At 29.5% G+C, this 24947-nt stretch overlaps 2 protein-coding genes across 2 annotated transcripts; both read right to left on the bottom strand.

The window, feature by feature from the left end:
* Nucleotides 1-7263: 7263 nt before the first annotated feature.
* Nucleotides 7264-9257, bottom strand: TRIADDRAFT_56682 (uncharacterized protein; the record flags this gene model as incomplete). Its single annotated transcript, XM_002112515.1, has 5 exons — nt 7264-7314; nt 7640-7689; nt 8232-8345; nt 8658-8888; nt 9242-9257. The coding sequence occupies 5 exons, from the start codon at nt 9255-9257 to the stop codon at nt 7264-7266; spliced, it is 462 nt and encodes a 153-aa protein (XP_002112551.1).
* A 2303-nt stretch (nt 9258-11560) lies between these two features.
* On the bottom strand, nt 11561-20265 carry TRIADDRAFT_56681 (uncharacterized protein; the record flags this gene model as incomplete). The annotated part of the gene is made up of 6 exons (XM_002112514.1): nt 11561-11973; nt 14206-14364; nt 18087-18155; nt 18823-18984; nt 19172-19549; nt 19926-20265. 6 exons carry the CDS (start codon nt 20263-20265, stop codon nt 11561-11563), a joined length of 1521 nt encoding a protein of 506 aa, XP_002112550.1.
* Between the last annotated feature and the right edge of the window lie 4682 nt (nt 20266-24947).

Here is a 24947-nt window from a genome sequence, read left to right as displayed (position 1 = left end):
ACTGACGAATTAAAGTACTTTAGTGGTAACTTTGAAAATATGCGGCCAAATAGGTAAAATATATCACTTATATTTGTATTCTTGTACCGTAAACGACCTTATTTATAGCCAATGTAAACCGTAAAATTTATTTCCAATAGAAAGATAGTCGCCTCAATTAACACAGTCAAAGTCTAGTTTATTTAATATTAACTGTACCCTTCCGAATAGTTCATTTTATCTATTTACTTAGTTTTGTTAAAGCATATTGCCATAGTAAATTTTTACTCAAATTTACCAAATTTTATTGTAATACTTGGACTGTAATCATCAATTGATTAATCCAATTTTACTGTCTAAGAACTCATTTTTCAATTTTTTCAATATAGCACGATTTTATGCTATGGCTTCCATAAATTATAAATAGCAGGAAAAGCTTAATAATTCTATACAGTTTCTATAAGTAATAAATGTGATCAAAATGTGAAACTAAATTTTGGTCGCAATATATTACTGTAAACTAAATCTAAATATCTATTTAAACATGACAAAATCGAAAAAGAACGCGAGTATTAATATTATAATCGATTAAATTATAATTCTTATAACTTAAACATCGACAAAATTTGTTTAACGAAGAATATATTGAACAACAAACACAAGATATTCCTTTAATTGATATCTTTAGAATGGATGTCGAGACTGTCGTCTGATTGCTTGTAGCCGATGAAGCCAAGACATAATATCTTCGACTACAAAGATGTTGAAGAAACATTATCAGTTTTGTTGTCGTTATCTTAATCCCATGTCATCATGCCCATCAGTATAAACTTATTAAGAGGACTCTAGTATGATGCAGTATTTAGAACTTTTCAATTTCACCAATACTTGACTTAATAAAATAGTGCTGGAGAGTACTGTAGCAGTAAACCTCACTAACCGTAAATTTTAATACCACAAGTATATTAACCAAAATGTTACAATTTCAGGAATTTACTTATAATGAGTAGTTTATTGACTAGATTTATTAGTAATAATGCATGCTACTTAAAAACAACTATAGGAATTACAATATTCATGCTTCTAGATACCATTTATAAAGAGCCAGCTTTCAATCGCTTATAAAAGCTTATTACCTGCAAGAACTGCTTTAAAGTTTGATTGCTTTCAGATGCAAAATTAAAGAATGGAATTTGACTTATCATTTTCATGGCTGATGTCTACCTGTGACAAAGCTATTTGAAAAATAATAGAAATGAATATTCAAACATTTCCTGCTTATGATAAATTTTAAATAATTTGGATTTCGTTTCAGGACCTGATTGTACATACCGTATTCGCTATCTTCGCATAATGCAGGATGTAGCAGTTTGCTCGCCAATGGAACCCATTTGATAGGATCAAAAATTGGATGCAAATGTACATGCACAGTGCATTCATCATCAGGAAGTAGGAGGAAATTATACTAGTTAATATAAGTATTAGCTATAATATTGTCTACCCAGACATACTGCGTATAATTGTTTAAACCGTACTCATCTACTAAGCCAACAAATATAATCCCAAAATAAAATACAGCATTAAATATAATGCTTAGTTCCTCATTATCAATGATCGCCAAATCACTACCATTAGTAATACACCATAGTTGACTTTCATTGTAATTGTCAATAGCAGTCCTATAGGTAAAAAATCGATTCTCATTCTTGACTGTGAAAAAGCAATCCACTGCGATAAATAGATAATCAATTTTAGACGAATATTTAAGACATTTAATAGAGAATGCAAAATTACTGAATGCTTAATCTTAAAGCTTACCATTTACATATAGTGATCATGAAGTACAAAAATGCATTTCTCTTAACTTAATGTAATCAGCATTTATTTAGGCTAATTTAAGCGTTATGTCATAAATTTAAAAAAGGCTAAGAATTACTGTGCTTATCTAATATTGAATATAGAACCTAAATCGCAAACTAAAGCTTTAAGGCAAAAGGTCAAGATTATTAATTTTTTAAAATATTGTATATAAGTTATTGTAATGACAATTTTTCAATAATGAAACACTTAAGTTGCGAGAAATAAAGTTAATTTTACTGCGATCTACAATTGTCTGCAAGAAGTATCCATCATGACGTACTTATTATCTGAATGCCGAAGAAGGATCTACTGTATTATTGAATTAATCAAATAAATATACCATAAATTAAGTAATATAACAAAAGAATTTTGCAAATTAGTGTCACAATTTCATTTCTGCGACAAGGTAACGTACAGTAAGTCTATAAGTAGCTACAGACTTAAACCCCCTTTTACTTAACGTTAAACACACACAGCAAAATACTGTAAAGATGAAACTTTTATTAGCAAAGATACATCTACAACTTTTTACCACGCCACTCAACTCAAATGTTCCCGTTTATATAGGAACCGTATAATTTGTAAACAACAACAGTATTATTTATTATACCTTACTAGGTGAAACATCTCGAACTGAGATGTTCCTTACATAGCTTTTCTATCAGTAAATGTTTTGAATCTCTTACTCATACTTAATCTTAATCTAAGCTCGTAGGTTGTCCAATTCAACTATCATCAACTAGAGTTTGAATCATCTTACTGCTATCTATCACACAATAACAATCAATATCAAATATGTAATGAACTATTACAAACGACATCCGCGTTAAGGCATTACTTATCTTACCTAGCACTACAAGTATGGATATTCTTCATACTAGCTACTACTGTACTTATTAAACTATCCTAATGACAAGGCAACACCGTAACAATTAGTTACTTCATAGAGCTATTAAATTTTAATTAAGTTCTGTATGAATATTAACTTACGAGTAAAAATACATTTCACATATGAAATTTGGGCGCAATATAATCATATATTTTATATTATTATAGAGAATGGACTTTAATTAAGTGGTATAATAACAGTCCAAGTAAAACATCATCGGCCAGAAAAGTAAATTACTTTTTTTCACAAATAAAGTATTCAGTAGAACTGCAGGGGCTTTTATACCATGAATATGGATGGGTATATCGCATAAGATAGCAATCTTCTACACTTCCATTGGGTGCTTACAAGTAGTTAGTATATGTAGGGACAGTCCCATTAATCCAAATTTGTCTATTGTTATAACCGGTCAAATTTTCATTTTTAACCCAATCCAAACGTTGCTTTTTAAACCAAGCTTATGAAAAACTTATTTCCAAATGATGTAAGCTTTCCTCCAAATTGAGTATGGCTAAATCACGACCGTGATATTGATAATAAAATCGAGCTTCACTAAAGGTAAACTGTAAATCAGCAACATGGTATCATGCAGGATTTGTAATGCTGATTTGAAGCCAAAATTTCTTAACTTTATAAATTTTGGATTAATACAATATGAATTTTAAAGACCTGGTCAGCTTTTGAATTTTAATCGAAATAAAACAAGAGATAAATTTCGGATGTGTCATACTAGTTGACTACTGGATGGGTTTGATTTTATGTGTAATGAAATGAAATGTGTAGAGATCAAGCTACGAAACTTTAACAAACTTTGATTCTACTTTCGTTGCACTCCGGTCGACTTAACGCTAATACTTTGACACCAAATAAAATTTGGGGAAATAACCGAACAACAATTTATATCAAAACAAAAATGGAGAGAAGTATAAACCGAACAACCTTACAAATACTTAGCTTTAAGTATTATTAAAATAAATGACAGACTTAAAAACTGTCAACGACCAAACAACCTTTCAAAAAGAAGAACGTTTTAACTTACGACAATTCGACCCCGAAGGCCTTTAAAATTCAACAAGTTCTTCAAATAACATCTTCTTCTACTCTCTCCCTAAATTTTCTAATTGCACTATCATTTATAGGCTTCGTAGAGCCGTCAGAGGTATTTAAAACTAAACATTTGCTAACCAATCGCTCTTAAGATCCGTTTTACAAAACTACTTTGCACCATTTAAGAAAACAAAAATCATTCAAAGTTCAGACACAATTTACCCTACGATTCCCTTACAAAACACTATAAAAGTAATAAGCTAACTATAAAAATACATCAAACTTCATTTCTAACATAATTTCTATCATTAATACACTATAAAAATCTAAAAATCAACCTTTAAACATCAAGATTTAGTCATAAAAACAACATTCTAACTACCTAACAATCAACACAACCTCTGCCAATTTCCATCTTATTTTCTATTTTCCTCACTAAATCTCCTAATGTGACTTCAAGTCACGTCATAAAATTCCAAAGTTTCAAATTTATAACAAAAAGTCCAAATCTCAAAAATCAACTCTTACGATATTTTTCATGAACAAAAATCCAAAAATAAAACAGAAAGGAAAATTATATCGGACACAAACCCGACCGGTCCCAGAATCCGAAAACTATATCGGACACAAATCCGGAAAAATTCGCTTTTTATGAAGATCACAGTAATCGCTTATCAAAAAAATTTATATGACTACTACGACTACTTTTCTGACATTAGTACCGCTTAGTATTCGCGAGTATTGACAGTTGATGTTTTAGCGTCAGATTGTACTGTAACTGTACGAGTATAGACTACATTACAGTACTTTATCGTCATGTTATAAATCCCCTTTCTCTAAGGATAGGGTTTTGCTACTAAGTCAAATTTCTTTACAATTTGAATAGACGATCAAACGCCCTTTCTTTAGATTAGGCATTTGCTCTATAGGGCTACTTCTATAGTAATCTATATAATACCTTGTAAAATAATGAAGAAGAAAAGATGGCGACATGATGATTTGGCAGGGTAAAACTTAAAGACACTATCACTTTGTAGGTATTTTGTATAGTAAAATAATACTAATTACATACTAAAAACTACAAAGGACTCTACTTTTAGTCCTTTTACTACATATGCATGCCTTGGTCTAAACTGAGCGATGTGTTAATATCTTTCGTACTTACTCACTGAAGGCAAACTAAGTATAGATACGCCCCAAGGAAGAACAAAAGTACTTCATGAAATGACAACATGAAAAGATCCACATTTAAACGTAACTTAAAGAATAAAATTGAGATAACTTATAGTAATAATTTTATAGAGAATTTCATCATCTAATGAATAGCAAATTTTCAATACTAGAAATAAACACCAATCTGAGCTGTGGTTGGAGATACTATCGTATTTCTAAGATTAAATTGTGTGTATGCAAGGCATCGTACTTACAAAAGTCACAACATTTGTAAATTTCTTTTTAAACATGTCGATAGAATATGGAAATTTTATAGTCGCTTAAAATACATTATAATTCGAAAATATCTAATAATAACTAGCTGAAGCAGCTACTTACGTATTATTATGTGATGAAATTATAAAATTTTTGCGTATTACTTATAAAAAATAAAATTTTAATGACCGTTATGTTAATATATTGAACATTATTTAGGCATCGTGCATTACCCATACACTTTTAATCTATAGTTACATAGTTATTCAGAATTGCGAGAGTGCTCAGTTTAATTTATTAATACCGACATTTTTTTCCATTTCATTAAATGCTTAGTTCACCGTAAGCTAAAAATCCATTATCTATCTTTCTAAGTACAATCATTGAGATCTAATGTAGTTCCTAAGTGAAATTGTGACGAATAATTATAACAAAACAACTAATTAATTATAAATTACGACTTTGAAATTCTGATAGGCTGCAACTAAACTTTATATATTATAATTAGCACCTCAATATCTTTGACAGTATATTTCACTAAACTATTGTAGTGCTTACTATAGTTTAGCTTATAGATGTGAATTGATACTCTTATCATACTATCTCTTAGCTAACTAAAGTAATTATACGCTATTAAATCCTTTCTAATAACAGTTATATAAAAAATTAAAATGATTTTATTTATAGGTCTAATTAACGTCAACTTATGCTTTATTAACAGTACATTATATTCATATATGTGAAACGCATAAATGAATTATTCAGCAATGTAGATGTGAGGCTGCTTCAGCAGTTGATGCATCAGAATTATTATACAGACTTGTACTTTGTTGGGATGTCTTGAATTGAGTATAAATAGCTTTAGAAAAGTACCAATAATAATACTAATTTATTAAAATGACAGGAAATTCCAATATCGTTGCTTTACTTTTTATATCAGCATAGTTACAAGGATATAGATCTTAATTAGATATTAAGAAATTTATGTACGAGTATACTCAAAACTATTCACAAAATCAACAGAAATATTTCTTTTGATATATTCAAAATGATTTTAAAAAGAATATTAATATAGAATTGCATAGTATAAGCTTTGTAATCGTTAGAGTTGTACTCAATTCATAACGTTGTTTCTAGAATTGATTAATTCATGAATTACTCGTTAATTTCAAAGTTACTACGTCTTCGTAATCAATCCTATAACTTGTCACGGTACGCCGTTACTAATTAAGTAACTGTAAATTAATGAATGCTTATGAATAGATAAGATAAGGTTATGTGCTATGTTTTAATGCGCTTGTAGCTGATAATAGGATGGTAGAAATGAGATAAAAATAGAAGTTGTTAGCAGTTAATTTACTGTAGGTTTATAAGGTATGTTAATCTCTAAAAATTGAGCTGTATATGGATGAAGGTTAAGCGTCTTAACACCTGACAGCTTGTAGCTATCTAAGTCTGAGAATATCGGCATGTATATTTAGTAATGGTATTATACTAATTAATGTAACTTGTAAAGCATGAATTCTCACTCGTTAATATTGGAATTCACTGTAGAAACCTATTTAAGCGCGTGTGTTTGTAGAATAAAGAAAGTAATTGCTCAGAACGGCAAGACTCATATCGTGAAGAATAGTGTAATAATTAGTCAGTTGTCTGTGGAGATCAGCCGAGAAATCGAGTTCTCAAATACTTCTCTCATAGAAACTGAAAGTACTGGGAGAAATAGCCCAAGTTTTAAGTAACTACACTAGAGTTCTTTACTTACCTTTGCCACAAGTGAGGGTTGTGACATAACTATACTAATTCATGGTATACATATACAATAATATTGTGCTAAAGAAATTATGGCTAACATACTGTCACAAACCAGCTTCGTGACAAAGATAACGTAAAACAAATCTCTAAATTACTATAGTCTCCGGGATCCAGTATCCCTACTCACAAGAATTTAGAAGCCTTTGATTATACGTTAAACTCAACTAGACAATTGAGAACTGCTTTATTCAACTATCTGACGGGCTTATATACCCTTCTACAGCAGCTAACATTCACAAGTCATCTTATAAAATACTTGGGTGAGAACGTCTACTAACTAGTTTTTCACAGTCGGACTACAATATGTCCATTCACAGAATCATTTCAGCACACATTACAGCAATAAATTTACTGTAACACATTTATAATTAGAGTAATTCCTATTGTAAGGAACTAGATGTAATATATTATCACTATATTATATTAACCAAATTTAGATAACTATTTCTTCACGGTAGTTCGTACCGTGACACATACATAGAATCAAGTATACAGTGTACAAAGAGTAGACTCGAAATTCAGAGCGCTAGTTTGATTAAAACTAAAATTTTGGCAAAAATTATTAAGTGAGCAGCGTATGGAACACTGATGACGAGAGATACCACTAAAGGAATCTATTACCTGCACTTGAAGCTCATTATCCCAAGTCGCATATATATATGTATCTTTAACTACATCGAAAGTAGAAAAAAATCCCAAAAGATAATTAGAACTGGTATCGCTATATCCTTTACATCAGATATATTTCAGTGTTGAATACAATAATCTGCTTTAAAAATGAAAATATTAAAGTCTAGGTAATCTCGTACGCTATTTTCGCAGCTATTTTGCACCAAACTATTCCAGTTTAGTAACGATTAATAAGCAGAAATAAATAGATAAACTAGTAACTGTTTAATTATCCGTTACTGAAGTAGTGAATATTTACCCGTACGTAGATTACATTTCATTAAAAAATATAAATGTAACTAAGATATCATTAATAACATTCATTTAACTCACTACCACCTACGATCACTAGATCAGCACCAAATTTAATTATACTATTTTGAAGATTCCCGACATGCTACCTAACCAATCTTATACTATAAATGATGCTAATCTATCAATTTTAAGTTTGTCTTAATTTTGACAAAGTAAAATTGAGATAAAACATGAAATTATTACTCACAATAGAAGCATGTTAAATATACAAGCAATTACCTCATATTACCTATGTTCTTATCGATGGTGGGAAACGATGATTGTTGCCTAGAATAAAAATAATGTAGACTCGACGATACCAAAAACGGATTATCGGAATTCAAGTTTGTAGATGTATTTAAAGCTAAAAATAGAAAAGATATCTAAATATAAGCTGCAAATATTCATCCATTACGATGTCGTAGTTCTACTGACTGATTTATAAGATGCATATACGAAAGGCGTGAATACTCTAATATCTATACATGCATTACATCTAACATGGATTTGAAAAATCTAATCTTACGTTTTTCACAGAGTCTAAATAATGTATAGTTGCACGGTAATGATATCCAACGAAAGCTGTAATAGATGATTGGCATATAAATTTGTATCACGCAATCATAAATAAAGCTAACACCATTTAACCAATTGGTATAAGAGCTAGCCATCGTACCATCAACCCAAACAAATTGTGTGGAAATATTGAAATCATAAAGATCACGTAAGCCGATGTACATCGTCTTTCCATGATAGTAACTATCAAATACTGTTGCTAATTCGGCATTATTAATAATCGCGAGATCTCCTCCTTTATCAATGCAGGACTTTCTCGAATTTGTCCAATTTTGAAAATCTTCATAGAAAGTAAAGCCACGATTCCTATATTCAATATCGTAATCACAGTCTAAAATTAAATAGAAAAGTAAAACTTTAAAAAGAGGAGTTACGTATCAGTGGTAAATCTTAGTCAATCTTTAAATCCGACCGCTGTTAATAAATAATAAGTTATAGAAGCCATCAAATTAATCGATTCGAGCTATTGTTATTAATCGGTTGAGATTATACGTATTTCTTGTATTCCTATTGCTTATCGCATATAAATTATTAAAATAGCTAAATAATGTAAGTTAAAAATCTTTAAACCGATAACTTAGAACCAAAGTAATTAGATTTATAAAGATTTAATGCATTGATATAGATTTTTATCAGCAATCTACATAGTCTTTTAATTAAGAAAATTTAAAAATTTTGTCTTACTTCTGTCAAAGTTCATCTTACTTCACATAAATGATATTACTAAATTAGCAAGGTTTGGTACTGTCATACATTTAAACTTTAAAATGATTTGAACATATCAGGCATCAGACGAAGATATCTGTTACGGTGTTACTTTACCGCTAAGGTAGTTTAATACGTATAGTAGTAGCTAATATGGAAACATATCCATATTGTAGAGATTGGAGGATGAGTAATGCCTTAATGTGGATATTATTTGTGATAGTTTATTGCACGTTTGACATTGATCGTTTCAAGTTCTAGCTATTGATAGTTAAATTAGACAATACGCACGCTTAGATTAAGATTAATCACGCGTAAGAGATTAAAAATATTTACTGATAGAAAAGCTATTTAAGGAACAACTCAGCTCGAGATGTCTCTCCTAGTAAGTTATAATATTAGTAGAGTTCTTGCTTACAAATTAGAAAGTTTCTATATAAACACAAACCTTTGGGTTTAGCTCTGTGGTGAAAATTTGTAGATGTGTCTGTGGTAATAAAAGTTCTATCTTTACGGTACCATGTAGAGTCACAAGTATAAGTAATATGTTAGGTTAAAAATTAGTTTAATATCAACAAATATGCCATAACCAGAACTACATGAGTAATTGTTAAAGACGAGATAATTTTGTTATCTTATTTAGTCAGATTCTAATTCTGATATATTGTGCTTTAATGTAGTATTGGCTTTTTGTAAGACAGTGATAAATGACTGATATTTATACATAGCCAAATTAATAGCTATATAAGGGATTTGAGAATAATCAACTTACGATTCGAATCACTATGACTGTAACTAACTAATGCTAGATTGTAGATGAGTTTAAAAATATTCCGTTTATGAACATGGTATAATCTGATTACCTTGTATTAGTCATTAGACGTCTATGTCTCTAAATGCTAGTACCTTCATTAGGTAGCAGTAGATAAAATTAGTCTCTAATGCTTTGGAGAGCTTTAAATTTAACAGTACTTTCTAGGTCGCCTGAACTATTGTAAAAGAGCATATAAATATGATATATTGTGCAATAAATAGATTTCTTAAGGTTTAAACTTAACGTAAACTGTAAGCCATCTAAGTCTTTACGTTGCTCGCTAGCAGAGGAAAAGTGTTCACGATTATGTAGACATTGTCCCTAACATGTGATTTAAGGATGTGACTTGTTGGCCGTAAATTATGTTATCTTATCGCAAAACTGTTTTGAAATAGAAAGTTTGCATTAAAATGGTTTAAATGATGAAATTATATGGACCTTTCTTGATTATCAAGCAAAATATCTTATATTTCGTTCTTAAGATCTAAAAAAATTACAAAAATAAGCCTGACTCATATTTTCCATGCCACCCTGTAACAGTGTTATATACTGTATTAGAGTAGAAATATCTATGTTAGGATAATTCTGTTAGACTATCCTTATTTAGTTAACTTCTAATTTGGATATACCGTTTTTTAATGTAACACTGACATTTTATGACAGTGACACATATATACATACTGAAATTAACAGTTATAATAGGGAAAGCAAATCATCTACTTACAGTTCGAATCATTGCGATTATGACTTACTTATGGTAGATTGTAAAATATCGTGGAAATGTTCCGTGATAGGACATATCGTAATCTGACTATTCTGTATTAGTCATCAGATATCTATGTTCGTAAATACTGTTATCTGCATTAAGGGAGCAGTAGCTAAAATTAATATCTAATTCAGTAAATGATTCCAAAGTTAATCGTACTAACTATGACTCATGAACTATTAAGGAAGGGTATATAAATGCAGTATATCGTGTAATAAAGTGGATTCTCAAACTTGGTATTTAACGTAAAATACGAGGCGTCTAAGTATTTGTGTAATCTGCCAGTAGAGCAAAAGTATTTGTGATAGTGCAGATATCGTTTCTTGATACGTAGTTCAAGGAATTAACTTATTGATCGTACATTACGTTACCTTGTTGCAAAGCTGTTTTGTGACACACTCCTAATATAAAAATTTGTTATAGGTTGAATTCCGTTTTCATGTGTTATATTGCATGCTGAATATTCCGCCATATAGAACGTACAATTTAATTTTATCAGATATATTGAAATTGGCCTGTATTGACTGTTATGTAAATTCTGCAATTTTTGGTGATTTACTATTATTTTAAGGACAGTTTTCTCTAAATTACATATTATATAAATCCTAAAATTTATAGTAAGAGCAATCCATATAATATCTTGTCATGTCAGGTAGAATACGAGTAATTTCGGATGATTTCGGTTTAATTTTTAGCTAATAAATATAGTCTGAATAATTTAATCATGAATCTTATTACCTTTTTGGCAAAGAAAGTGATGCTGGTTACTACATAACTCGAGAAACCACTTATGTGTACTATTTGCGTCCATTAAATAACAATCTTGAATAGTACCATCGGGTGGATATGCAAAATTAGTGTAAGTTGGTTTTATACCATTAATCCAAAATTGAGTAATATTAGCATGCTTAGACTGAATATTGACTAATCCAATCCATAAACTCTTGTCAAGACCAAGTTTACCATAGTAGATTCCGGTTAGTGAATCACTCTTATTAGCAGCATCTAATATAGCTAAGTTACCTCCATATAGTTGGCAATGTGCTTGAGCATCGTTAAAATCGTAGGTTACATTAGGAACATTATAACATAGAGTTTGGTCTCGATTAGTTTGCAGCCAAAATTTTTCAACTGTTTCATGGTGTCCAAAATTTCATTAAATAAAACAATTAATGTTTAGTAAATATATAATAATATTCCTGACTAAACAGTATCTTCAAGCATATTTGGCATGCGTTAACTTACAAACATTATTGCTACAAAATTATGTAACTCAATTCATGGTTGCGAATTAACAATAGTGACTGATTCCATCTAAAACACGCTGAAATTTTACAAATAATTCAAAAATTCTTACCGTGTTTACTAATAAATATTAAAATTGAACTTAAATTGCGCAGAATTAATAAATTTTTTACGATTTAAGGCAAATTTAAGCCGACCTGATGACGGTAAACCAAGTATTAGCCAGATTGGAATGAGAAAAATCTAATAAAATTGAAAAATGATCTAGATTTATACGTAATAGACGTGAGGTAATTTCAATTTTATCAGTAAATTTGCAACTGAAATGATAAGAATGCCATCTGACTATCATCAAATTATCTGAAACTTACAATGATAGTTAGTAAAGATGAGTTAGATAACTGCATATCCGTCTTATTTCAGCTAGTCCTCGAGATGATAAGCGTAGATTTATGAATTAAGCTACTAAATTATGAACCGTAATCAGCGGTTGGATTTAGGAAAAACTTTGAATTTGTTTATTAAACTCTTTTAATTACACAAATGCATACAGATATCTATTAATAATAGCAACTTTTCCGTTATCAATAATTTGAATTCTACATAAAAAATGAAAATTGGTCAAAAGAAAATTGATGCGGTATTTGTATAAAGTCGACAACAAAAGACTAATAATTAATGGTTGATGGAAATTAGTTTGTAAGTCATTGAATACCAATATAAATTAAAATTATAGACATAACCATGTGCACAGTATTTGTAATAAAGCTAAAGTACCTGGTTTTCTAATGAGATAAATATTTATTGTCTGATTATTTAATTAATCCAATAATTTATACGTAGAAAATTATAATTGGATATGAACTTTCTTAATATATAATGCTTCAACTTCTATCGTTCTAGTTAATTTATTATTAACGAAGAATTTTAACTTATTATATTAGAAAACGATAAAATAATTCTAGCATTTGATTGTAGCAATTCTATATCTGCTACATTAGTTGTAGAATTTATCAATATACAGCATCGCATTTAACATGAGATGATAATTGTCACGAAAGTAACCTTCGTGACGTGTACGTTATTTCTATGTTACGTTCTATGTATGTTTACAGTATATCTCAGAAATTTTTTACGGTCTCCTTAATTGTAACTTTAGCGTTTAACAGTCGATATCCTTAATTTAGGATTAGATCTAACAAAAATAGTACAGTCATTGCCAGCCAGTTAAATAGGATTGCATCTTTCATCCCCAAGGTTGCTCAGGTTTAAATTACAATTCCTAAGTTTAGAAGAAATATCTTAATAGGATAGCTTAATATGTATCTGTTAAACTGTTATTAAGCATTGATCATTTTAATACGGATACAGTAAATTTAATAGCATTAGACTGGATCTAATCTATGCGGATAGAATCTCTTACTAGATTGTGATATCTTGCATTTGATTATTCGCTAGTAAGCCATCTATGGATGTTGGTAAGATCGGCTTGAACAAAAGAATCGTTAAATAAATATTAATAACCATCTCCATTAAAATCGTTGGCTATAAACAAAGCACTAAATAAATTATTCTAACTTTAAGATATGGCTATTATCTACGAAATAACAAATGCTATACACAACACAGCTTCAAGCAAATATCTATCACGAGAGAAAATTTAAGCAACGAACTAAACTAAATTTTCTAGAACGTTTACTAGTATTTATTGAGTAAATAGAATCCTTTTGATCTTTTTAATAATAACCATTCCATGAATACTGTAGTTGAATTATTATCTTTTGCTTAGGTACAAACAGTAAAGTATTATTTATATTTGTTGTTTATTGATGCTTTCGAATACGATTTTCTTTTAAAGTTACGAATGACATATTTCAAGAATAATCGTATCATAAGTGCCTTTTTACATTGCAATAAAGTAGTTTGTAAGTAAAAATCATTTCTTTATATGTTGTATTGCATAACGATTAGGAGTATCTTGCTTGTGAATATTTAACACCGTATATTGATAGCTAAGGAAAGATTTCAGGGCTTGACTGCAAATTCAATAGATAAAATTTTTACCTTTTATTTTTAAACAGATCACAACCACTAAGTCACTTCCATTTTCAAACTTACCTGGATTAGCTGCATCCATCAATATCGATTTTACATAAAAGTATTGCTTTTGGGCAAATATTTCAGTTGTTGTAGTTAATTCTACTTCTTCTATTTCGTTTCCAGCATGAATGGAAAGAGTTGTAGTATAAGTTACTGTTGTGATAACTGGTTTAGTAGCTAAATAAATTGCACAGTATAATTTTAGTTTTTAAATAACACTATTGCCTTATAAATTAAAGGAGTAAAATTCAGATGCTGTAACTTTTAACTCAATGGCAAATTAAAACCGAAAGATAAAAATTGCTAGCGGCTGATTCAGGAAACATTACAAATTAATGTTATATGATAGAGCTATTATATTGCCTAATCCACACATAGTCCATGAAGTTCTATTACACTCTACATTAATCCAATTATAAATGCCGCTATTCTTTTGAATAAGAACATAATCATACTTAGTGTCTGGACTTTACGCACCCCAATCCGTAAAGTCGATCCAGCAGAGTTACCTTGTCACCACAAAATCTATATCTAACTTTATTATTATTACTACAGACAAGCTTGACAGTATGTACATTTTTTATAGTAGCACGAATATCGTGCATAAAGCAATACCGTTAAGTACGGTTGGCCAAAGCTAATCGCAGTCTGGTAATAGCATGAAGAACACTTCTTGCGCATTTCCAGATAAGCAACACTGCAATAAACTGCGTCTAAACATCTATCATAATAAATTTAATATCATACTACAGCACTGAATGTTTTATAAATAAATTAGTCACAGTGAATAATTCTCACTGTGATAATAATATGTTACTCTTAAAGCAAGACGGTACTCTAATTTAACAATAAAACGATGATAATAAATTCTTAAAACAAAATGGGCACTGACTGGCTCAACAAAGTCGCCGGAATAGGTAATATATCAGGTTGAAAACTAGTTTGATACCAATAAACATACAGCAACCTGAATGACATGAGTAATTATTATAAACGATTTGCACTTCAACAGTAATAAAAAATATCTTATTCTTGCGAACTTTACAAATTTCTATTAGTTGGACATTGTATTAAAAGTACAGTGTAACTTCTTCGATTCCTAAAAAGAATAGAAAATTTCATTTACAATGGTTACGGAATAATTGGTGCTTGTTACTTTCATCATGATCTGTAATCTAATGATGCTATTTAGGCAAATCATTATTGCGAATTTTGTTTACTTAGGAATTGGTTTAAGGTCTTTGGGCATTCTCAGCAAATACAAAATAGATATCAAATTTATTAATGTTGATCAACGTTATTGCCTTTATTCACTTTTTCGAACTCTTCACAACTAATGATAATTCTGTGCTCTCAGAAGTTTTGGAGTCTAACTAGACTACACGAAACCTCTCTCGTTCTCAAATTTTCTTTAATTTCTGGATCTACTGCTAATATTAAATACTGATACGATATGTATTAAACAGACAAATCTGACAACTGACTTCAGTAATATTTAGAATACCGTCAATAATAAGTATATATAGACATTTGAGTATAATACAAAATACAACCTTTAGACTCACATAGATGAGCTATATTTATATTTTGAAACCTGCTACTCTCGAAATGAGAAAATTCGTACATTAATTATTGGAACATTTCAAAGTAACAGTACAGATTTGAAAAAGTTTCGAATTGTTTCAAGGGTTCTACTTGTACGGTATCTTTCTCCACTAAGCATGTAGTACAATTATTAATATTTTGATAATTATATATAATTTAATTTGTATAGAACTTAGATATTTTTGCTATAGAGTTTGATTAATCCATTAATGGAGACTGTTAAACTTAATTTTATGCTTATTAAACATTTGATAAAATAAACTAATATTTAGCTCCGATAAAATAATACGAGTGGTACACTTGAGCATTGCAGCAAATGCAGCTTAGCAAGAAATGGACATTTTTAGCTTTTTAGTAACAAACTATTCGCAAGCTTTTTGCGATTTTTCTGAACAAGGCTGAACGAGTTAAATATTATAAGATTTTCAGATATAATTTTTTTGGAAGTCGAGTAAGCGTACTTAACAAAACCTCTTCTACTAACTGTAATAATAGTGTAAATCATAAAAGCAATATTATAATAGCAGCTTTTATTAATAATTCTCTATCGATTGAGATACTACGTAATAGAGCAAACAAGCTTTGACAGACAAGGAAAACTTCCTACAACAGCAGATCTTAGAAAAGAAGGACTAAGAACAACAATGACAGAAAAGCGTAGCTGCTTAAATAAGTTATCTAACTTGTTTACAATATAAAAATTGCGAAAACATAGCTCAACCCTTTCAGAACTTAGTATAAGAATAAAATTCTATAATTAGTATTATATTCTACAAAGCTGAAATCAACATACTTACATTATCACAGGCACTACTTATATATATCTATTATTGCCAATAGCACCAGATTTTGGTACTATTTTTAAGTTGTATCTAATTCATTTCTCATAAAATTTTGACAACAATAGCTTATCTAACAGCTTCAATGCAGTGTAATAGAGTATCGGATTGATATTTCTAAAGGAATTATTTTGATCTTCACTCTAGCGTAATGTATCACAGTACAGCGATATAATGTTGCTAATTAAAAATCATTAGAGGTCAATGATCATTAGTTAGAAATACAAATGTCGACAAACTGAGAAAAGCAATATAATATTCGCAGGACTCTTTCAGTCATTGATCTCTCATACTGCTTAAAGTACTAGCGATCTGCTTCTTGACAGATGACACATTCTATATATCAAGTAAATTTATATAGAACAAGAAATTAGAGTAAAGCTGGTTCGACAATGTAATTATGATCGGATACGTCGTACTGTACGGATGCTTCATGATATTATCACAGCAAGTCAGGTTTATAAGATTTTTCTCTTATCGTGCTTACATTAATTCATTACTTTATTTTTAATATATTTATCACATTCCATAAATCAAGCAAAATCACAGAGAATACCGCTCATTAAAGTAAAGCTGGTTTAATTACATAACTATGTGCGCTTGCTCCAAGATAATACTACAGCAAGCTAGATTAAAAGATTCTTCTCGTATCGAGCTTAATTCATTATTTTAATTTTTAAATACAGATTTATAAGATTCCTTGTACCAAGTAAAATTACGGAAAATATGATAAATTAGAATAAAGTAGGTATGCTTACTAAATTATGATCTGTATTTAGTAATGTATATATATGCTCGATAATATTACTATGGTAATTAAGATTAAAAGATTTTTTCGTATTTAACTTAATTTATATTTTTCATTTTCATGTATGTATCAATTTCATGTGGAAGGCGATTATTATTATGTAGCATATTTACTATATTAATAGCAGAAGATGCTCTCTACCTTATTAATTATGATATAACACACAGATGAGTAAATTTTTAATAATCACCGATAAAATGATAGAGCGACAATGATAAATTGCAGTATAAGATTCATTCGTTAAACAGACTTAGTTTCAATATGACTGATTGAAATTATTATATTATTTCCTATTATTGCGTGTTTACTATGATATTTAAAAATTTCATGTGCTTATCAAAATTATCACTGTCAGTTTCTAATTTAGAAGTATCTGAACATCTTTACTAAATTATAGAAAGAGAGGCAATTTTAATCTCTTATCGAATACAAAATATAGTAATATGCCAATACATAAAACCATTAGTAGCTTCAGTAGCAGAGGCTTCACTATACATTTTTCAATTAATTATTTCAGTCTTAATAAGTTGTAGTATACAAAATACAAATATTATTCATCGGTTTATTAAGTTTTGTAGTGTTATAGGAAAACTGATCACAAATATTGTATCTTGCACAAAAGAATGCACACTGTTGACGCGTGATACCTGGCATTTTAGTAGTCGCTAGTAAGTCATTTGTGGATGGAGGTAAGATCGGCTTGAAATCAATCTGAACTAAAGAATCGTTACATCAATCTTAGCAGCCATTTTCATTAAAACCACTGGCTATCAATAGACTATTGAATAAATTATTCCATTTTTAAGATATGGTTATTATCTACAAAATAACGAATCCTATTGGTACCGTTTAATAAGTAAATATCTATCGTGAAAGTAAATTTAAGCAGGGTATAACACTAAGTCATCTAGAACGGATAACGCTTGCTAACTTTTATTGCGTGAATAGAAGTAGATTAATCTTTATAATAATAAATATTTCAGGAATACTGTAGTAGAATTTTTCCTTTTGCTTAGGCATATATAGTAAAGTGTCATTCGTATTTGTTGTTCATTGCTGTCTTTGACTATACTACTTCTTATAAAATTATGAAAGACGTATTTAGAGAACTATTCTGCCTTATACGTCACTTGACGTTGCAATAGCATAGTTTAGAAAGTAAATTCATTTCTCCATAAAGCGCATTATGTAAGGATTATATTGCTTGTCTACATTGAATATTGCATGGGGATAGCTAAGTCAAAATTCTAGAGATTTCACAAAAATACTGCTCAAATCTTGATATTTCTTAAATATCTTGACTATAGATTCAATAAATAACATCTTAACTTGCTATTTTAAGCAGTTTCATAACTCACAGGCTACTTCCTTTATGAAGCTTACCTGAATTAGCTGCATCCACCAATATCGATTTTATATAAAAATATTGTGTTTGGACAAATATATCAGTTGTTTCGGTTGATTCTGTACCTTCTTCTGCATTGGTTCCTGTATTAGTGGAAAGAGTCGTTCTGTAAGCGGTCGTTGATGCAACTGGTCTTGTACCTAAAAACATTGAATATTATAATTTAATTTGTCAATAATAATACTGCCATGAAATCAAAGGAGCAGAATTAAGGTACCGAAACTTTTAACTCAATGACAAATTAAAAAATGAAAGATGGAAGTGGCTAACAGCTGATTTGGGATATGGTTATAAATTAATTTTATATAATGGAGCTACAGTATTTACCAAATTCGCACAGGGTCCACGAAGTTCTATTACAGTCTACATTAATCCAGTTATACTTGCCATTATTCTTCTGAATAAGAACACAATCACGTTTAGTGTCTTGACTATATACACCCCAATCCGTATAACTACTAGCGACAGTTCCATTAACCCAAACGAAAGCATTGAAGTTATCTAGACTGTTAATATCTCGCAAACCAATCCAGACTGATTGAGTCCATGTCAGATAGCCAGACAAGAAATCGGTCAAATCGCTATTGTTAATGATAGCTAAATCTCCACCGTGTGATTGGCAATAGTTTCTACCTTCATCGCATGTCCTATTGACTTGATTGATGGTAAAATAGCGATTACTGTATTCCAAATCATAGCTGCAAGCTATTACAAGTAAACAGTAAAATTAAAGTTTAATAAAATTATTAACGTGGTGAAACTTTAATCAACATAGCGCGAAGCTAATATTAGCATCGAGATCGTTCTTTACTTGGAAACAACGTCGAGAAACAGATTCATAGTAATTTTATAAAGTATTAGGTAGGATTAAAAATTGATTAGACTGTAATAACTGTAGTAATTTCCGGCCTGACCAAAGTTTTAAGGGCAGAAGCTTTAGATACTCATATGATAGATTTGCGAATATAGGAAAGCTGTAGTATACCAGCAGTGTACTCGATAAAGGAATCATATATTTTCATCAAGGTTAGTATGATTGACCTAAATTATATCAGTGTAAATATTAGATTGCATGCATTACCTTTCTCACAGATGAAAAAACGAAGCTGACTGCACAAATCATCAATCCACAAATGATCTCCAAACGCAGAACTAATATAGCAATCATCTGAAGTTCCAGTAGAAGAAGGAGGTTCTCCCAAAAATTTTTGATAAGCTAAGAAAGAACCAGTAATCCACCTTCTTTCGACAGTTGGTCCGTCTCCATGATGATCTCTTAATCCAAACCACATATGCTGATTTAATCCTAGCTTTTCATAGTAAATTTCTCTAAAATGAAAATATTTTTCATAGACATCAAAGACAGCTAAGTCCCCATCAAATTTTTGACAATCACTTCGACTGTTTGAAAAATCATGCATATGATCTGATACACGGTAGCATAAGTCGATAGATGGCAGTGTTCGTGACCAAAATTTGTCCACTATAAGTGTAAAAGTGATCAATAAATTCACGTGAACTTAATATTTCTAGCTAGAATTCATCCTTTAAGAACGGAAATAGATTTATATCTTAACTCTAGAATATGCAGTAGAAATAAAAATAACATTAACCCTAAAATAGGTATTAAAGCTGCCAAATTTCAACAAGTTATCTATCTAAAATTACTATTTACTTGCATTAGGAAGGCCAGCCCATGCAGTCCACAAAGAACATCCAAATAACTTGAAATATCAGTTAATTTATTAGGTTATTAGAATGAAATTTCAAAATTGGCAATGATAAAGTTTAACGATATTATGGATATCAAGCAACGATTTCAGAGTTTAAATATTTTAACTTTTATGTCAACCATTCTTTAAGTGTTTTATATAACAGCAACAATTGTTAGTATAACGGCATAAATCGTACTCACAAAGTGTAAAATAAAAAGCAGGTTGAAAACTTTTGGCATGATTCCGAAATAATTACTTTATTGAGTCAAGAATCGATTTCGTGCAACAACGATGAAATATCATAAATTTAAACACGCGCAAATAATACCACTTTATAAGCCTAATATCAGTCGACAGACCAAAATTGGAATTTACTTCAACCATCATTAAAATTTTACAATGCCATAAATTTGTTATATGAATGAGATCATCTTTGCTTCTTTCTTTATCAGCTGTTATTAATAATTAAATGCAATAAAAGAAGACCAAAATGTTTACTTCTCAATATCAAATTATATTTTTTTAGTATATGCTAATTTAGGTAGAAATTTGACGATGGTAATCATTTTACTCATTACCTTTCAGTACTTTTCGGTTATTAAAAAATTTAAAGCATTAATGGCTTTTGTTAGCATAGCTATTATGAAAATACCCTTTATCCAATCAAAAAATATTAAATATGACTAAAGTCGCAATAACAGTGTAGGTATACTCATTGACTTGCTCAGTTTGTCAATAGAAACAGTAATTTTTATTAGAAACATGTTACGCTTTCCAAAATAATCCAAGTTATCTAAATTCAAAAATTATATGATTAGTGGAAACTAGTAAAAGAATTTTAAGTTAACTTATGCTTGTAAACACCATTTGATTCTTATTAAAGCCAGTTATAATTTTTTCATTTGTAAAACATAAAGATTACATATCGATACTTTAATCTTTCATGCTCAAATGCCTGTCTATCTAATATAAGTCTACTTCTTTTAATGAATTAATTTAATGAAATTTCTCTCAAGAATAAACATTTTCCGAAACTAGACTTTCTTTAAGAATCTCGTATTTTTGCTTATTCTATAGCAATGAGGGATTAAATCCTACCAACTACTGATCATAACTTGAGATACAGATTAGTAGCATTAAATAAAAAGAGTTCGTAATATTTTGTATTCGATTCAAGTATAAAAAAATCGTCGCCAAGAATTGCTAAATTCTGTTGGAAGTCATACCCACAAAAAAAATGTAAAAGTACTTCTAGATTTTTATTAATAAGGAGGATAAACTTCAAGATATCCTATTTGAGTTATACATAAACTTAAGACAATATTTGCCATCGCATTTTATATTGCAACAGAATATTAATTTCGCTTATTATGCTCCTTACTATTGCGTCCAGTATTTAAATAATAATCAACTCTACAAAACGAATTAATAACTGCAACATTACTCATACATTCTCAGTTATCAATTAAAGAATCTTAGATTAGCCATTAAATCCAGGCTAAACGTCTTTCTGATCCTGTCATCCCATATGGCAATGTTGTCATAAATAGTAACCATTTTTTTTTACCAAATCTGCGTTAGCGTTGAATTTTGCATCGTAGATAACTATTATCCATTTAATATGTATTTTGAAGTTGTAGCGACAGATATAGATTTATTTATTAAGAGACTAAGCAAAACAAGCTTCTTCATCCTCTTTAATAAACGTCGCCTCATAACAGGAGTACAAAATAAATCACAAATATTTAGTTAACATCAGTTGAGGAGATAAATTAATGTAGTGTTTATTTTGCAATTGATTATGAGTTCTAAAGCTAGATTTCATTCAATTAATTATGATGATTACTGGAATAATCTGACGTAAACATTTAACTTATAGCAGTTCAGTGGATACGTTCCTTAAATTTATAAATGATTTATCAAAGAACGGTTATTATAACACTATGAGATTTGCTAAGGCATAGCTGAACCTACACCAGTAACGTAAAGATTATTACTACTTTAATTTAGAACAAAATTTGTTATTTCTAAGGAATACTTTCACCTTAGTAGCTATTTCTGCAATAAAATCCAATCTGGATATTTTATTATTGCGCAAAGCATTAGAAAAACTAAACACCGATTTAGTTGCAAGTATTGAATACCTAATTAGCTATGTAAATACAATATTTGATCATACGTAAGTACATCTCCAAACATATACATTCTATTCTCAAAAATCAATAGATATTATTTCATATTGCAAAGTTTAAAAGAAGTATTCTTTAATATTCATGCACGTGATAACAAGCCCATGACTGCATGGTTCCATTCGTGCTGTTCTATTTCATAATCGTTCTACGAAAGGTTGAACTAATTTATTGGAAGAATGGCTATCCAGACGATTACTCAATTTCAGGCTATTGGACAATTATAATTATTAGTAATAAATTTAATACATACTTTGCGGTTATCGGTTTGATGTTCTTTAGCCACCAAATATTTATTTTTTACAGTTTAACTGCTCTAAGTTTTGTTTAATATTTTATGAATTTTCAGAAAAAACATTAATTCACCATTGCATAATTAATTAAAAATGACAAACAGTAGCCGTAGATTATTTGTTTATTAATCACCTTGGTTATATTGTTACTATAACAAAATGTGAAATACTGCTTATTTTATCGGATTATTAAAACATAACTTTGAGGATATGTACTGCATTAACTATTTATCAGCTCATAGATATTTTTTAATGTTAATAGATAATAATTATGAGCTCTAAGACGTGTTTTAAACAATCATTAATATACTATTTCATCTGCCATAAGTGCATATTTTATTCATTGAGTAAAGGGTTTGAAATTGCTCAGTTGTAATAATTTATTTTTATCAGCTGTATTGTCATAGACCTATTTCAATTAGTCTAATAGATATGATCAGGTTTCAATCGAAGATATTACTGCTAAATCATTTCCAGTGTTGACGACGATCGCAAAAAATATATAGTTTTTGCATCTTTAGCTAAGCCTGTGCAATCATAGCGTTTGTTAAATATGTAATCCATATATAATATTGATATTATATATAGAAACTTAATCCTTTGATTTGCTGTAGATCAATTATAAAGCGGATTAAAAATGATAAAATTTAGTATCGCGTCAATATATTGCATGTCAATGTAATTAAAGGAATATATACTTAGTAGCTAACTAATAAATCTCTTTTCAAATTTTCGAGTTAAACGTAATTATTAAATCAAACTAATAATAATAACTGAGGTTAAATCAGATTTAACATCGAAATTGCTTTTGAACAGAAATATTTTAAGCTTGCAAATTCGTAATTCCGTTTTGTAACGCAAAAAAGCTTTCTCTTCATCAAAAATGATTAATCTGTGAGTATATATCATCGTTAATTTTTAAATACTTATAGCGTATCCAGTCTCACATGGCTGAATTTATTCTGATATAGTTATAAATTCTTGACAAATCAAGAAGATGCTGTTAATATTGTACATACATTTTCTGAAATATCATTAACCATAAAACTCTTATAAATAAATTCATCGCAGGCTAAAATCATGCTGCAGTAGACGGCACATCGATTAAGAGAAATACCATTAAGAGAAGATATTGTTCGCAAACCAGCAGTAGAAGATTGAATTTGCTTGTAGATTGTATCTGCTGCAAGAGAATAATGCTCGTAAGCTAAAACTAAGACATATTTATATATTTTTACCATGATTTGATTAACTACAATAACTAGTAAAGAGATTTTACTAAAATCTAAGTTCTTAACTTCATTGTTAATGCTACTATTAGTAAATATAGAAAATAATAATGATAATTGCATATGTTGACATGCCAATATCAGTAACTGGCAACTCGTTGTTGCCATTCTACAATGTATATGTGATTTCGAATTTTACCAGTCTAAAAGCTTCAGGAACGTACACAACCCTATCTTAAATATTAAATAACAGCACATCCTTGCTAGAATAACTCACTCTACATATTAAACCTTCGATAAAAATCTTATTTTCTCACAGATATAAAGATCGAATATCTTTATTCATATTGACAAAATCTAATGCTGACATAGCATTTCAATGAAGAATATAGAACCCGCTCAAAATAAGCCATTGCTTCAAAAATTTATCATTCTAATGCAAATTATATTGCCATAGATACTCTCATATATGGCTTATGCTAATTACGTATAGAAAATTACTAAGTGTCATAATATGATTATACGGGTAAATACTAGTATTATCTATATCGTAATTTAGCTTGATTTTTGAACTGTGACAACATANAACTGATGTAACTCCACTAATTTGATCCGTAGCCTTGATAATTATGCCGTGATTACATATAAAGTATGTACATAGGTAGGAGTAAATACAC

The sequence above is a fragment of the Trichoplax adhaerens genome, genomic scaffold, assembly GCF_000150275.1.
Source record: "Trichoplax adhaerens TRIADscaffold_5 genomic scaffold, whole genome shotgun sequence".
NCBI classification, from domain to species: domain Eukaryota; kingdom Metazoa; phylum Placozoa; class Uniplacotomia; order Trichoplacea; family Trichoplacidae; genus Trichoplax; species Trichoplax adhaerens.
The sequence above is the reverse complement of the archived record's forward strand: the minus strand, read 5'-3'. Positions and strand labels throughout refer to the sequence as shown.